General features: G+C 47.0%; 1 protein-coding gene across 2 annotated transcripts in view; it reads right to left on the minus strand.

The window, feature by feature from the left end:
• Nucleotides 1-16,735, minus strand: part of LOC135897914 (rifampicin phosphotransferase-like) — a 219,183-nt gene extending 202,448 nt beyond the window's left edge. Inside the window, exon 1 of one of the 2 annotated variants that reach the window (XM_065426606.2) lies at nt 16,277-16,735. In XM_065426606.2, the coding sequence (XP_065282678.2) occupies nt 16,277-16,394 (118 nt within the window). In that variant the 5' untranslated portion in view covers nt 16,395-16,735. The remainder of the gene's footprint in view (nt 1-16,276) is intronic. The other variant, XM_065426605.2, reaches the window with a different exon arrangement.
• Nucleotides 16,736-17,214: the final 479 nt, after the last annotated feature.

Here is a 17,214-nt window from a genome sequence, read left to right on the forward strand (position 1 = left end):
CGTCTTCGGTGGCACATGAATATCCTTCTCGCTTGAAGATAGCTGGCTATCCACTCATGCATACGGCTACCAATGCCATATTCTTCAAGGGCATTTAAAATTGAATCATGCAAAGCATTGTCAAAAGCAACCGCTTATATCAAGAAAGACATCAGCTGTTAATCGCCGGCGACGCTCCTGATGTTCAACAGTCGTTCCTAGGTCAATAACGCTGTCGATGGACGACCTACTCTTTCAGAAACCTGTGACCATGTCTGTATATATGTGGCGCTTCTCTAAAAACCACTCCAAGCGAGTCAAAACCATGCGTTCCATGGTTTTTCTTATGCAACTGGCAAGCGCTACAGGTCTGTAGGAAGCCATAGCATGGGGTGTCTTGCAGGTTTCAATAATGCCATGAGCTTTCTTCTCTTCCAGTGTGCCAGCAAAGTTCCCGAAGACCAAGAGAGATTGTATAAAGCCAGAAGCTCTTCAGCCGCTCGAGGGCCTAGATCGCGCAAGTTAGACTAGGTAATGCCACCAGGCCCAGGCGCACTTCAGTGTCTTGAAAAAGAAATCGCTGCACGTAGCTCTTGCAGCGTGAATGGGAGGTTGAGACGATCGTCAATCACTGTATTAGTGCACCTGAGCAGTGAAGCTACCACTGTTGTAGTCCCGGAAAGGTGCATGCAGAAATCTTCCACGATCTCCTTCTCACTGCGTGTTTGGATGGTAGCCAAAGCTCAGAAGGGATGGAGTTGTGGAGAGGACGGTAGGGCATGTACAACATGCAACATCATGGACAATGGTTTTTTTAGTCCAGGCTGGTGCAAAAGTTCTACAGCGTTGTCTGCCGAGCTTGTCTAAGTATCATTGAACTTTCTTTTGCATACGGCGTGACGACTTCAGGTATGATATCAATTTAGTTCACATGCTCAATATAGTTCAGCGCGACGGCGGACTGCCCGCAGATCTTCATATATAACGTCAACGGGTTTTGTGGAAGTTGATGTTTGGATGAAACGTGTTGTTGTGTGAATCGCTACTGTGATGCGCTCTTCAATGCCTTTCGGAGAAATCATAGAGTTCCAGGTCTCTTCCAGCTTGTCTTGAAAAGCATCCCAGTCAGTGCGCCGCGTATGAGAAATTGGTAGTCTTGTAAAGCATCTCAGTTGTACGTAAGTAGGTACGTGATCACTGTCATACGTTTCATCATCTGTGTACCAGGCAGCAGAAGACGAAAGACATCGTAGGCAATAGGTAAATCGAGACAGCTGCTGTACGTTGTGCCATGAAAAAAAATGTTGGTGAGCCGTCATTCAGGATGTCATGACCATTGCTGCTTGTGAAGTCAAGAAGTTGTCTTCCTCGAATATTTGTTACCCTACTACCCCTAATATCGTGGTGCACGTCGAAGTCACCTACAATTATATGAGGTCCTTGGCTGGAGTTAAGAACGAGTTTCAGGTGCCCAGGATGAAATCTTTTCCTGTGAGATATATAGCCACGGATTATCGAGATCGTCCGGCGCTTTAGCTTCAGTGATATAGAAGCGTATTCATTGCTTTTATGCACTTAGAAGCAACGGGCTTCTCACTTCGGGGTCATCCGAGTGTGACGAGGCCTTCGCAGAGGTCTGTCGTTTGCTAACATCTAGCCAAAGTTACGCCATTACGACCTGCCAGCGCCTACCCAGGTGCACATAGATGCTAGCGATGTTGGCCTCGGCGCTGTTCTTGCCCAGCGCAAACAGGGGTTGTCTGAATATGTCGTGACTTATGCAAGTCGTACGCTTACGAAAGCTGAGACCAATTACGCTGTGACAGAAAAAGAAAGCCTGGCCATCATCTGGGCTCACATCATGTTCAAGCCTTATTTGTATGGTGCTCCATTTGATGTAGTCACGGACTACGATGCACTATGTTGGCTGTCATCCTTGAAATATCCCTCAGGTCGTCTCGCCGATGGGCGCATCGCCAGCAGGAGTTCGTGATACGTGTGCTGTACCACAGCGGACGCCAGTATTCTGATGATGACACCTTCTCGCGCTACCCTTTGCTTGTCAACAATGCCTGCTTCTCACTATCCCACTCTACCGTTTCTTTGCGCGACCATAGCCCCATCGCGTCATAGGAGCGCAAGTACCACAGGATTACCACTCTTATAGAAATACTTTCTGGTTCACCAGCACAACCAACCACTCACACGCGCCGTCACCAAGCTCACTATTTTGCCATTCGCGACAACCTGCTGCATCCACGCAATTATAACCCTGACGGGCGCCAGTGGTCATTAGGAGTACCTCGCAATCTGCGTGCCGATGTATGCGCAGCTTTCCACACCGATCCATGGTGTCACACTCGGGAGTTTTCAAAACGTACCAGCGCCTTCTAGAGTGGTACTACTGGCGAGGTATATACAGCTACATTCAGAACTTCGTTCCCTCTTGCCCTGATTGTCAGCGCCGGAAATCTTCATCCCGCCTCTCGGCAGCAATTTTTCAAACTTTACTTTGCCCTACCCGGCCATTTGGGTACCTCTACCTCTACTGGGTACCCTCTGTAACTCTACAATGGGACCGGCTGCCTAGACTTCACAAACATACATTTTTGATCACTTGGACACTCCCAAGGCTAACGGATTAAAATTTACAGGCCACTTAATAACACCTGGTTTGCAAGTTATGATAACGCACTTAGAATTTACACTAGAGACCTCGCGAGTGAAACCACAATGCAAGCCACTTCGCTTGCACAGCCCCGCGAGGCTATCTTGCGAAAGAGCTAGGCTCGCCACTTCCGTCACATAGAAAAATTGGAGGACGCTTAAGCTTCGCCTTCAAGAGTGGGACGCGACAGCGTTCCCGTCGACCCGCCAAGGGGTATAAGACAATGCGCTACGGCACAGCAATCACTTACGATGCGCCCCGCATCGGACTTAGCGCCCACCTATCACGCGGTGAGCGTCGAGCAACGCAGCGTTCGGCGCGTCAACGAAACGTGCGCCTGAGCGAACGAAACGAACCAAAGAACTCGGTGTCTCGGAGGGGAAACGATCTACGCCAGCCAAACGTCGTGATCGGCACGGGCAGAGAGATAGATAGTAATCTAAACCGGATGCACGGCGAAGCGTCGTCAGGGGAGAGGGAGTCCTGCGACGCGCCTGGCAGCGGTCCCAATGCGCGCGCGGCGCGCCTCCTGTCGGGGCAGCGCCGTACATTGAGAGGAGGGGGTCTTCTGTGTTTGCCGCAAGATGGCTCTGCGTGTGCGGAAAGCGCAGAAGAAATGCAGCGGAAACGCACTTCGCAACTCGTGTAATTGTGACTTCTGTACGTTACATGTTCATAATTACCGATATACACCGCAGTATAACTTTCCACGGCTCGTTTCGAAGGCAACACCGCATTCACTAGAGGCGCGTTTGCACCGCTTGGAAGCATCGAACTCGTGGCTGAGTGGTAGCGTCTCCGTCTCACACTCCGGAGACCTGGGTTCGATTCCCACCGGGCCAATCTTGGAAGTTGTTTTTTATTTATGAAGCGCCTGCCGTGATTTATCGCTCACGGTCAACGCCGCCGACGCCGACACCCGACGCCGACGACACCGGCTTTTCTGCGACACGAGCTCCTTAACGCTATCGCGTTAAAACGGCGCCACAGCCTTCGCGACAGCGTCATTGAAGCGGCGGTCTTTGTAGCGCCATCAGCGATTCACGCGCTGCACAGATTCCCTTGAGCCTCCTTTCAATGCAGGGCGGAGAAGCTGCGACGCTCCGCTGGTTTCGGTGGCACGCTCGCTCGGTGCATGACCGCTAATCACTTCACATAAAAGAACATGGAAATGCAAAACAAGAAAAAGAAAAAGCGGCCATTTGGGTGGTAAGCTAATCTCTGTCGCCGTCTGAGGATGTGCGCATACACGTCTGTATTTTTGCCTGGCCCCTCGAGATATTCGTGGTCTCTGTCGCAGTGCACTACGCATTTTTGTGTTTCTTTTTTCGGCAAGTGACCTGGTTGTCTGAGCATTACCACCCAAAGAAAAAAAAAGCATAGCAAATAAGCAAAACGAGAGGCCAGATGCTTACAGGAGGCACCTGTAAAAGGTAAAGTTAAAGTTAAAGTCAATAATGACGGCTACTCGAAGCTAATGGTGAAAGCGATGATACTGATGCACAGAGTTTGTAACGTGCCACAGCAACACGTGGTCACTGAGAGACACCGAAGTAAAGGCCTGCGGATTTATTTTCAGCAGCTGGGGACGTAACCTGCACCGAAATTTCGGTGCACCAGTGTTCTTGCATTGCGGCCAAATCGGAATACGGGGGCCGCGCTGGGAACTGAACCTGTTTTCAGTTAGAGAGAAGGAGGGAGGAATGCGAAGCCGTGACTGCCGCACGAGTGCTACACGGCATTCAGTTCCTTCGGCCTTCTCGTCTATGCATACGACCTTCAGCGATCGCGAAATGCTCGATCACGAAACCGAATGAGACACAGGTTCACGACAATATTCGCCAACAGGTATCGCCTCGATATCTGCATTGAAAATATACGTCCAATTTATCCCCGTGCAGTGCAGGCCCACGAGCATACCAAGGTCAAAGGCACGCCCTCCTCGTTGTAAACCATCAGATAACGGATGATGACTCTTATTTTTTTTTCAGAGTTCTCTATAAGATTTCCCAGAGAATCACCCAGCTCCAAGCAGTCTAAGAACACTCGTTCATTTGTCTGCGATTTTTTGTTGTTGTTGCGTGAGAAACAATGAATAAATGATTGGAGTGTCGGGATGTTCGGCGAAGGTGCCAAGGTTCGATACCGTCTTCTGGCACATAATCAATTGTTTTTTTAATTATCAGCTATCCGGGAAAAGAGCAGCAGCACCTAGTGAGCAACCACGGCCAGGAAGGACCGGCAGAGAGCGCTAAGAAACGTGCTTTTATAACCCCGCACGCCGTTGACGCTCCTAGTGTCATCAACATCACGATATAGATGCCACACGCTGCAACGCCAGGGGCTCCTAGAGTTTACTGCCTTCTTTAGGCGTGGAACCAGTTCTGAGAAATGCATCGCTTTTGAGATATGCGCAGTCGGACTTGCGACAATAATGCAGTGTTGTCCCATTTACCAAAGGGCTGTTTAACTTATGGAACCGAAGAAATAAGTGGAACTACAACGGACTCGGCGGGCACCTTGGAAAATAATTTCTCGAAGCTAGAGTTAACCTTAATACTCGCTTAAAAAAACGCTGTATCACCTCGCGGTCTACAATTAATTGATTGCAATTAATTGCGTAAAATGATGGGGTAAATACATATCAAAATTGTGTTCTCGACCTAATTATATATTTCGACTTTTCACTCATGGAATGTGCGCCTCCGAGTAATTCAGGTCATGGATTACAATTGTGCTATGACGGGCGACTTGAAAAAGAATTATTAGTTGTCTGAAATAGCTCGTGACATGTATTGAGCGTGCTAAATTTCATGCCTAATTACATCCTCTACAGTAAATTACTTACGCAAGTGCCCTAAAGCATTTTACATCCACTAGACGCACTATCTCCCGGCATCCTAGGAGAAGCAAACGTGACACCAAGTTCACATTTGATGCAAATGAGGCACGTGCGAGGTGTAATGGCAGGTCTGAAATTTCACTTTTCCCATTTTATTACTAATTCTTGGGGTAGGTAACAAATAGGTTTGTCTTTGTTATTTTCAGGTATAATATAAAAGGGTGCGAAGTTTTGCCATTGTCGTCACTGGAGGAATCGTGGCAGCAGTCTATACTTGAGGCAGTTTTAACTAAATGTTGGAATGCATCATGTAACCACGCAAACGACAACAGACGGAGAAGGAAACACACAGGACAGGCCTGTCCCGTGTGTTTCCTGCTCCGTCCGTTGTCGTTTGTGCGGTTACATGATGCATTCCAATGTCGACCACCAACTAGCCTGACCCTCCTTGTTAAATAAACTAAATGAAAGTACCACAGGAAGCACGGGGAAGGCAAGAGGAAGAAGGTCGGCAACGCTGGGCCAGCAGCATGCATTTGCAAGGTCGTGGGATAAGCGCTAGCCGCATGCCCAGATACCTACACAAGGCATAACGTCCTGTCATGGGCCAGTCTCGCCGCTGCCGACCTTGTTTTTCTAGCGCATGCTTGATAGCAGCACAATAACAGTGTGAAAGCGCCCCGTCACGTGGTATTTTTTAATATTTCGCGGGCTTTCTTCGGAACGCGGAAAAAAAGGACCACGTGAGATATAACATCTTGGAAGCAAATCGTTGAGAGGTTTCTCAAGGTGCTCTACAGCTTTGCGTATCACACTTGTTGTCTGCAGTCAATACTTAAAAAGTTTATGAAAGGGGAAAATAAAATTAGCCAGAGTAACTCTAAGCCAGTGCCAGCATTATGCATTCAGTTCAACTCGCGTCCGGAGTGTCTTTCATGTTAAAACTTTGGCTCAATTTATGTGACACAACCTGTATAGCCAGGGTTCTTCTAAAGGGGAGAAGGGGTTAAAGTGCGCAAGGAGATTCTTATCGGAAGGAGGTGAAAGTCGGATAAAGAGCAGCGTAGTAACTGTCTGTCAGCAGATGAGTATGCATGTCTGTACTTCTACCTGACATCCTCTCTCCTTTAGAACACTACGTATATATACTGTGCCGAGGAAGGCATATGTCGCCTTGAAAAAGGCAAGTCCACTTGTAGAAAGGTTCCCTCCCACTTTTACCTTGTTCTCTTTCGTTCCTCGTAATGAAATAATTTGGTCCTTTCTATTAAATTATTCGGAGCAGTTCTCCAGAGCATTGCATGTGTGACTTACAAACGCCGTAAATATGTGCCCGCTGACCTGGAATAAATGTATCTTACAACGAGTTCGAATGTAGCGATAATTGGGGGCACTATACATTTTATTCACATGCACACTACAACATGTGTCGGCTATTTACGGGGTTTCGAAGTAAAGTCTGGAATACTTAAAAGCGTTATACCGTGCTGATAGTCAGCCTTTCTTACTGTCCCGAGAGAGGTGAGCATTGTACGGACTTCGTAGACGGTGGAAACAGCAGGCAGCCGGGATAGGCGTTTGGTGCAGCCAGAGCTGAAGGTTTAATGGTTAAATAGGAGATTTCTTGGTAATTATGGGGTACCAATTTTCACCACAATTTGAGGCGTTAAACGACGAACGTAAGGCGCATCACCCCCTTTCTCGAAGAACTGTCAGTGGCAACGACTGAGAGAAGTATTATTGTAAGGGTGATCTGGCGAGAATAGTGTGAAGGATGTAGAATTATTACGTCATTTACAGTAAATTACTGATTGCACCACTTCAAAACACTGTACATGCGTTACACGCATGTTTTTACTCAGTGGCATAGGTGAACAAAGTGCGACACCCAGTTTAAATTTGCACAAAATGAAGGTCATATTGGTCGTATGCGCGAAAGCTTTAGGATGTGTCGCTGTATTCATGGTATTGAAAATTATTAGGACAACTTCTCAACCGCAATCGTCTTTACTGTGAATTTTGTTGCTATTGCGAAAGGTCACACAAATCATCTGCACTTGTGATACAGTTGCGCAAATTGCAATTTGTAACACATAGCAACTCTAACTGAGTCAAAATTGTGATACGTGGCACGAGTCAATTCTTTAAACAATAAAAACTCAACGTCTGGCCTTGAAAGAAAGCAGGAAACGCTGGAAATGGCTCACTCTTTGGTCGTAATCATTTCTCGCAAACACAACTGGGCTAAGCCCACTGTGAACAATTGCCCGTTGGTGGAAACATTGACCTCCTCTAGATACGGTTATCGTGCCCTACATTGGCGAGCAAAGGTGACGAAATTTTCCAGTAGAAAAGTGATTACACGCCGCCGTATTTCAATTGTTGCAGCAAATCTTTAGGTGTGCAGAATTCTGTAGATGGAAAGAGGAAATACTCGCGGGACGCTACCCACACTATAACGTCGCACTGCTCAATTTGCTGGAGATAAGAGCAATGACGCATCACGTAGCTTTTTACAGTGCCGGCTGTAACGCACTATGGTGGCCTCCATAGCGTCAATGCGTTTACCGTTTTTCACGCTTAATAATAATATTTGGGGTTTTGCGTGCCATAACCACTTTCTGATTATGAGGCACGCCATAGTGGAGGACTCTGGGAATTTTGACCACCTGGGGTTATTTAACGTGCACGTAAATCTAAGCACACGGGTGTTTTCGCATTTCGCCCCCATCGAAATGCGGCCGCCGTGACCGGGATTCGATCCCGCGACCTCGTGCTCAGCAGCCCAACACCATAGCCACTGAGCAACTACGGCGGGTGTTTTTCATGCTTATACATTTCCCTCTGTTTAATGAAACTTTTATGCATTTTCTCGCGCGAAGCTTTTGTTTGCATATTGCACCAGACGTGTTCAAAGGGACTCGGAAGGGAGGCTCGCCGTGTTTTTTCACTGCGAACTAATCAGGTTATTTTTGTTTGTTTGAAAAAAGAATGTCCGAGCTTTTCAAAGGCGAGACAATAAAGCCTTGTCGCTGGGCTAGTGCATTCTTCTTGCAGTGAAAAATACTTGAAAACAAACTGGGAAAGCGTCTGGTCAACTGCGAAACTGTTTTTGCGTCTTTTCCACCACAACGGATAACTCATTGCCAGATATGAAAAAGAAATATACACACAGCAAAAAATTTCGATATCTTATCTAGTCCTTCTTTTTTCCTTCGTTTAGTATTGTCTCAGCCTGGCACAATCGACTAACGAGTCCTAGTGTCGTCTTTACCAGTGCTCAAGTCAGCCGTGCGGTTGCTGCCGGTTCAGTGACGTCTTCAATAATGCCATGAAGAGGTGACTGAGACGGAGAATACGAATAATGTTTTCTTGAACTTGGCGTTGTTTTCGGTGCTAACATCGCTGTAATACGCCTCGTGCGCAGCTTGTGGAGGCGCCGCATTGTAGGCCACCTCGCGGCCGCTTTCTGCAGAACGGAGGAATGCCCGCCCTGACGGCCCCCTCTCGCTGCAGAAATAGCTCTTGACCATGGCAGGCTTTTTCGTCATTGGACAGCACAGTATAACTGTTGTGTGGTTCAACGATAAGAACGTGGTTGCGCTTAGTGAGAACGACACCGCACATGATTTTGTAAGCCGTCTGCACAGACTACACGTGCAAAATTACAAATTTTTTTAGGCAGATGCCGCCTGTACAAGAGGCTCACAACACAACGTACAACAATGTCTCCAGAGATTTGGCTATGGCATACGGCTCGTTATGTGCTTCTCCAACGCGTCAAGTGCTTCATAAATGTATTGAATCTAAGCCAATAATTATTCGTTTGTACGCCCGGAAGGGTAGGTTGCTTTCTTTTATCCTCGTACTCTGCGGGACCACAAAATTTGCTAATTTGTTGGGAAATTATCACGACTATTCGCGGTCTGCTCAACGTACTACGAAAAAAAAAAGGATGGGTATTGAAATCCTCGTACTCTGCGGGACCACAAAATTTGCTAAATTGTTGGGAAATTATCACAACTATTAGCGGTCCACTCGACGTAATACGAAAAAAAAAGATGGGTATTGAAAGAAAATTTTGTTTTCGCGTTCCGGCACAGCGACGTCACATGTTTATCATTGACGTATTTAGGAATGTGATGAGCTTAAAACTCGTTTGTTTATTTGCTTCACAATATTGCGGATCTCATGCGGGACCATGACAAGATGGACATGGATACACGAGTATTGCAGTATAAACCATCCTCAAGAAAAATAATAACATTCGTATGAAAGCATACAATGATTTAAAACGCTCACAACATTTATACAACTCTTCTGTCGGTGTCGGCGTTGTTGCCGACATGGACGGCGTAATCAAAACAAATAAAACGTGGCACCATTAGCTGCTCTCAACTTGAACTCATGCGGCATATCGAAAAAGTTCTTTTTAAAAAAATGTCTACGTGTGAAAACCAATGCTGGAAGATTAGAATTTATGAAGGCAGTCATGATCAGGCACGTGCGCACGATACAATAATACTCTACGTGTGGCAAAACAACAGCGATAATTTCTGCCCCAAATGTCCTGATTCGTGCGTTGCAGCATTCGCGCACAGCATTTAGAATACATCAGCACAGATGCTAAGCAATTATACCGTGGTGAGAAAACGCGTACGTATCGTAAGGGAAGCCCAGCTGGAAAGAACCTTTATGCCGAAGTTCACCTAGCCAGTTGCTTTACAGAGGCTTAGAGGCCTCGTGTAGATGGAGAATCTTATTGAGACAGGGGTTATCTTGAGCCTGGAATGCAACAATGAATGAATATCCAATATTCATGGACGCCTGCATTTATATTTAGGTTCAGTTCTCAGAATAAATCTAATTCACTAGCGTCTATTTTTTCTTTTCTTTTTTTAGCTTTTGTGCCTCTAAATTCATTGTGTTGCTCCCTGCTACAACCCTGCTAAGCTTGTAGACTGGGTGGGTTGCCATCGTACACTAGATGTTGGATTGCGCAGTATTCGCAATTCGCGGATTGCGCAGGCGGGAGACACCGAAGAACCACACACACAACAGAGGGCTGCCAGTAAGCATCGATTTGTGCCGTTGTTAACTGAATAGACATTAGAAGATACTCAAAGGGGAAGAACAAGAGACGCACAAAAATACATTAAGATATGTATAAAAAGGAACATCCATCAATACCAAGCTGGATTTGACACATGATCTATTGATTGCGCTTGGCACCGCAATAAAAACAAAGAAGTGTAAAAAAATTATTTCAGTCTAGGGCAGGAAATGACATGAATATAATTTGAGTCATGAGGGACTGAGATCTTGGGGAGCCAAAGCCGAAGGCTCCCGAAGAGCAAGTCGGTGGCTCCGCCCACGATGGGACAGGGAGATGAAGTCCCGCCGCAATGTCCTGGGCCCTCTGGATAGCCTGGAGTTGAATGTGGAGATTGCTGCTCTTGAGAGATTTCTGCCATTGTTCTTTCGGGATAGGTGGTGAAGAGACGTTAAAGGCAGGGCACAGCCAGAGCATGTGTTCAAAAGAGCATGAGTCATGGCCACATTTGGGGCACGACTGTGAGTTGTCAGGATCTATCCTATTAAGGGACCGAACACAGGGTTGTGAATTGGCTTGCAGAAGTCTGAGTGTGCTAGCCTGAGGTTTGTTCAATTTGCGATGAGGTGGTAGAAATGTCCTCCTGCCAGGTTGATAATGGGAACCAATTTGGTGGAAAGTACATAATGGATATTTGGGGATGTTGACCTCATTCCAAGCTTGGCACCCGCGACAGCGCGGTACGTGAGATAACACACTCTCTGGTCGGCCTGCTTGTTAGGATTACATCCAAGCGGATTTATTGAGCTACCAAGGTGGGCTGGAAACCATGAGATGTGGTATCCTCCTTCGCTGCTCTCCTTAGCCCTTTGAGGTGCTTTATTCACAATACTGTTCGCCTGTTCAGACACGAGGGCGGACGAGACGGATCTAACCACCGTGCACGAGCTTGAGAATACGATAGCCGCAACTTTTGAGCTGTGAAAAGCCAGAGCGGTCACCGTTTCTTCTGCCACATGGGCGAAATTTGTGTAAACAAAGGCTGCATTGACCAGGTGGCCCCCGGTGTCTACCACAGAGACAGCGAACTCATCTCCACTGACATATCTGGCAGCATCGACAAAGAGGGCATTAGTTTCTGCTGACTAATCTGTTTAAAGATAGTCTTGGCTCTCGCAAATCTTCTACCCTCGTTATGCACTGGGTGAATGTTTCTCGGGACGGGGTCAACCATGATGCGAGTTCTGGCTTCCCGGGTCAAGCTTACTTTGGTCGCCGGTTCGTGTCTGGGTTGGATTCCCGCTTGTTCTAAAATCTTGATGCCTGGCTTAGTGGATGAAAGTTCATTATTTGAGGCGCTGTGTGAGCTTTTATTAAATCATCAGTGGGGTTAGAGACTCCTAACTCCAGCAGCTTCTCAGTGTTTGTGGACTCCGTAAGGCCGAGCACGCGCCTGAGGAGTGTTCTGATTAGGGAGTGTAGCTTGACCTTTTCCGCTATACCCCAATTAAAGTACGGCGCAATGTAGACAACATGACTCAGGAAGAATGTCTGATAAGCTCTGAGCAAATTGTCCTCTTCGATTTGAGACGTGGGCTACAAGGCATAGGATATTACTAGCCTGTGCGATGAGCCTGTTAAGGGCCGTCGTGTTACAGCCCTTCACATCAATAAGGAGACCTAGAACCTTGACCGAGTTCATCCTCGGTATGGGACGCACATTTTTAGCTCGAATTTCTCTCGGCCAAGTTTCCAGAGGCGCAAGGTTTTTGACCCCTCGTCTGGACTGGAGGTATAACATTAGCTCTGATTTTGCGGAGGAGAGTTCAAGGCCCGCCATTGAGAGAACGTCTCTGGTAGCCTCCAACGCGCTTTTTAACGACTGTTGAGCATGGCTGGCAAGTCGCCCGGTGCCCACATCGTGATATCGTCCGCATAAATGGCGTGACCACGTTCGGGATTGCAGCGAGGCTAGTGGGGAGCTTGTGCAGGGCTATATTGAATAAGAGTAGGGAGAGGACCAAGCCCTGCGGGGTGCCGCTGGTGCCTAGTTCGTAGGGTCCTCCCGTGACCATGCCTAGGCGCAGGTGTGCCTTGCGATCCGCGAGGAAAATCTGGTATAATTATTACACCACTGACCCAGGTTCAGCGAGAAAATCTCCGTGAGGATGTGTTTACGCGTGACCCCGTGGAAGGGCTTGGAGAGGTCAAGTACGAGGATCCCTCTCACGTCATGGGTAGAGGGATCAAAGATTGCTGTCTTAAGCAAAAGCGTAGTGTCCTGTGTGGACAACGCCCGTCTAAAGCCGATTCATCATTGTCATGATCATCAGCATGGTTACGCACACTACAGGGCAAACACCTCTCCCATACTTGTCCCACTGTCCAGGTCATGTACTAATTGTGGCCATGCTGTCCCTGCAAACATCTTAATCTCATCCGCCCACCTAACGTTCTACAGCCCACTGCTGCGCTTGCCTTCCCTTAGAGTCCAGTCCGTAACCCTTAATGACCATCGGTCTTTGAAAAAGCCGCTCTTTCAAAATGTTCCAGCTGGAGAGCTCGATCTCACGGGTGAGAAACCAGACACGCGGTGTCCCGTTTATGTAAAAGATCACATTCGAAAGCATGGTGGCAGGATCCCAGTGGTGGCGTTTGCTAACACGCTCCTACATGCTCAGCCAGTCGTCGACGTCAACGTCATTTTGGGCGGAGTATATCCCAGGATCACGGAGATTAGGAACCGTAACGTACGTTGTGGTTAGCGCCGCAGGTGTAGGTGGCGACGAGGTGGTTTTCATCAGAAGTCATGACTTCCGATGAAAGAGGCCACACGACGGTGCGGCCGCTTCGGAGCTTTGTGACGATGATGGGGAACGTTCCACCTTCACCACAACGTTACGCGAAGGACGTTGTGGTGAAGGATTTGCATCAAAGTATAAAAATTTCACTCATTTAACGACAGTTGATCGTAATTCGGGACCGAAGGGGATGTGGAAACGGCGTAGACCAACAATTCTGACAAATGATGCAAGTCCGTCCATTGGGATCACCGCTGCAGGCACAGAAAGTAAGCACATGCGACTGCGCACATGCATCGTTGTCAACTGAGTCAAAATATTGTCCCGTCATGTTGCTTCAACCAACAAGCACCTTGCAACCTCATAGAGCAATATGCCACAGCGGCGATCGAAATGACAGCACGAGAACAATAAATGATAAGAGCACGCAACCGACGCAGAGGATACGCGATAACGTGGCACGCGACGACACGCTTTGAGTAGCGGTCACAAACACACGCGCTCTCTGATAAAGAAGCTCTCCACGACCATTTTGTCGTGGGATAATGACGGTCACGCTAGAGAACGCTGAGATATGTGACGTAACTGCTGGATGAGTCGAAAACCTATAGGGGCAAATATTTAGGTCAGCGCCAGCTACAGCTTGCCTACTCAGAAAAGCGGATATGCTATCCATAGATCAGGTACATGATTACGATAGGATTCGATTTCGTTATAGACTATTCTAAGGAGGACTTTCTTTATGGCCTCATAGTTTTAACAATATTTGACAAAAACTCAAATGTCTAAAAAACAGGAAGTGCAATATTTACAAACGCGTTACGCGCCATCGAAACGACGTTTTGCATTGCTGTCGACCTCGTCTTTTAGAGGGTATAAAAGAAAAAAAAATTTGTACATGAGATAACAAGTATCGTGAAACTGTTATAACCTTTACGCGTGCTTTTGCGAAAGTATGACTCTGAGTTAGAAGTACACATTTCCGAACAGTGCATAATAGATCAATTTGCTTTATTTAAGGAATGTCAGTAGCTGCCAACTGCACAATTCAGGATATCCTTTCATGCATTTCTGAGTGAAGAGTAAATTTTAATTGTTCAGTTACCTAACTCCTTCAATTTTTAACGCTCTTTCTAGAAAATAGGTGGCGCAAGTAAACATCTGCACCCAAACGTTGCCATATTTTCTTGTTTTGCGCATAATAAATAATCTAGATCAATATCACTGCAGTGTACCCAAAGCCAAATGATTTGGCCGCTTCTTTATTTACACGTAGGTACCCGGGAAGCAAGCCTTCAATTTAAGCAATGACTCAGTGTTTTGCGATAGTTTTCAGGGTCTAAGTGTTTTGTCGGAAATGTCTGTCTTGCACACGTGCAGCCGTCGCGATTGACAGCCATTGTCGATTCACGTAGAACGGTAAAAAGAAGCAGGAGCAATTTCAGGCGAGCATTTTACATTGTATTAGGTGTATTATAATAAAGAACCAAGGTGAACAAAACGCGAAACGTTGGAAGACGTATTATGCCATTTTCGGAATAAATAAAGGTGAGCATGGGTTCACTGACAAAAAAGAAAGAAATGCAGGAAATGAAAACACAAAGCCCGTCACACTGCTTCGGGCGTGAGTGTGCGCGGTGAAGAAGTGGCGAAATCATTTCTAAGCGAAACTGTGGTGCTATTTGTTGTGGCACTTGCCTAAGCAATATGGGTATCTAATCTCGCTTCAGTCCGGCTATGTTGCAGGAAAATGTGCAAACATGGTCATTTCAGTCAAACAAGAACAGCTATTTAGCTGTTTCACCTTTTCCTGAGGAAGCAGACTGCAACGGCTGCAACCGACCGAGGTGGAAATCCAGGCATTGCCAATGGAGCTTGTACGGCTGTGCGCAGAAGCCGCATTTTCGAGGCTGTACGCCTTTCTAACTCTATCCAACAAAGCGAGCGGGAACGGAAGCCCACTATACACTCGTGATGAGCATTTACAATCAGACTACCAATGAATTAGGTCGTTATCAATATGAAAAGAAACAGTAATTTCCTATATAGACGACAGCTCATGATGCAATATTCTAAATGTATGAAATTGATAAATAACAATGGGTCTTCCTGTGGAATGTGTAGTATTACTGGTTACCTTTATGTAGGCTATGTGTGTTTAGCCCCAACGGGCGTTTTAAAAAAAGTTATGTGTTCACTTTATGATTGACGAGGATTACTTCCACAGTAAACAAGTGTGTTCTTTTTTTGTCACCGAAAGAAATAATAAATAATGCTGATCCAACGCACATTTCGGAATATATCTAAAGTGAAGCTTTAGTGAAACGATTAATGAAATCGTATAAATTTGCCTTTGAATTCATGTGACTTTGACGTAACGGAAACTGGCGCGCGCGCCTCGTGCTACGTTATATCACACTCGCGGCGATCATTTCAAAGGGCAAGCTCGCACTGTCGCGATAGGATTGTTCATGTGATTGTGCCACCGAATGTTTGGAGCACGAGGCTGCTGTGCTCGTGAAGCGAGGTTTGATCCGACTATGTGGCACGCACTTCAGCTTTTCCACTTTTCAAGCATGTCTTCTCCGGCAAGACAGCATCAGCCATGGCCAGGAACGTCCTAATGAATCGGAGCCTTACTGGAGCGATCAAAACAAAGGCGGAGGAAAAGAAACGCATTCAAGATTTAATGAAAGACAGCTTAAGTCACTCCCCTTGAATGAACGATAAGTACGTTCCGTGGGTGTGGAAATGCAGAATGAGGCAGTTCGTCCTCGACATTACTGCGGCAAGGCCAGTATAGGGGCTAATAATGTTTAAAAATGCTCGGGTACCTAACCACTTTTCTCCTTCTCTACAACAGACAGAAAAAAAAAACTGGGCTTCCTTGCACAACAAAACGCCCAGCATATGCGCTCGTCAGCCAAGCTCACCTCCGGGTCCTGGACTCCAGAAACGGGACAAGTGCAACGGCAACGATGAAAACCACAGCCGCCGAAGCCACAACACTGCCCCCAGGAACACGACAGCCAGGGCCGTCAGAACAATCATGGTGTCTCGCGCCTAGTAAATGCAGTCTCAAACGAGGAATCGTTCGCTGCTCAACAGAAAGGTCTGTCCACTGGCGGTGATCCGAGAACAATGATCGCCAACAGGACACTGCCGCCACCACCCTGCGCGCCTCGATCCGTTATCTAACGGGCGCGTAGCCACACTCCAAGCAATGTTTGCCCAGGCGCCCGAAACAACGGCGGGTTGGAAGCGGCAGAGACAGGCAGAGACATGCGACAGGGGCACAGTGTCGGTAGCCGGAACAGCGATTTCCTGGACCGGTGATGGTGCCTCGCCGCAAGACATTCTAAAGCGACCGTGAGTCGTCGTTTTCTCTTTCCTCCTCGAGGAGCCGCCCACCGCGTGCATTGGTGGCGTCTGAATGGAAGCGACCTTGATGCGGTTACAAAGGGTAGTGGCCGGCTTGCGAAACTGCTCGTGCAGCTTGCAGCGGCAAGTGTAGGCGCATAGACTGGCCGTCGTTTATTGATGTCCAGTGAGTGGAATCTGGAACAGGCAACGCCGCACCCCTCTTAGTAGTTGCCGTAGTGAGGGACAGGTGCATCGGTATTGTTTTTTTTTGTTACGCATTTGTTTTTATCGTAACCTAGTTTTGAAAATCAGCCATGTCATGTATGAGAATCTTAATTCTTGAGCTAGACTATGATCAAAGGCGAACCTAATTTGCAAGAAAATTGAGAATGAACACTTCTCAAATTAACCAAGCTTTATTATCTAGCTTTTAAACTAATTGCTTCAAGGCAGATCTTCCAGTTTAGAAATTGCAGCTTGTGACTTCGACAGTGGCGTCCACATTGAA

Source organism: Dermacentor albipictus, chromosome 2 (assembly GCF_038994185.2).
Source record: "Dermacentor albipictus isolate Rhodes 1998 colony chromosome 2, USDA_Dalb.pri_finalv2, whole genome shotgun sequence".
Taxonomy (NCBI): Eukaryota; Metazoa; Arthropoda; class Arachnida; order Ixodida; family Ixodidae; genus Dermacentor; species Dermacentor albipictus.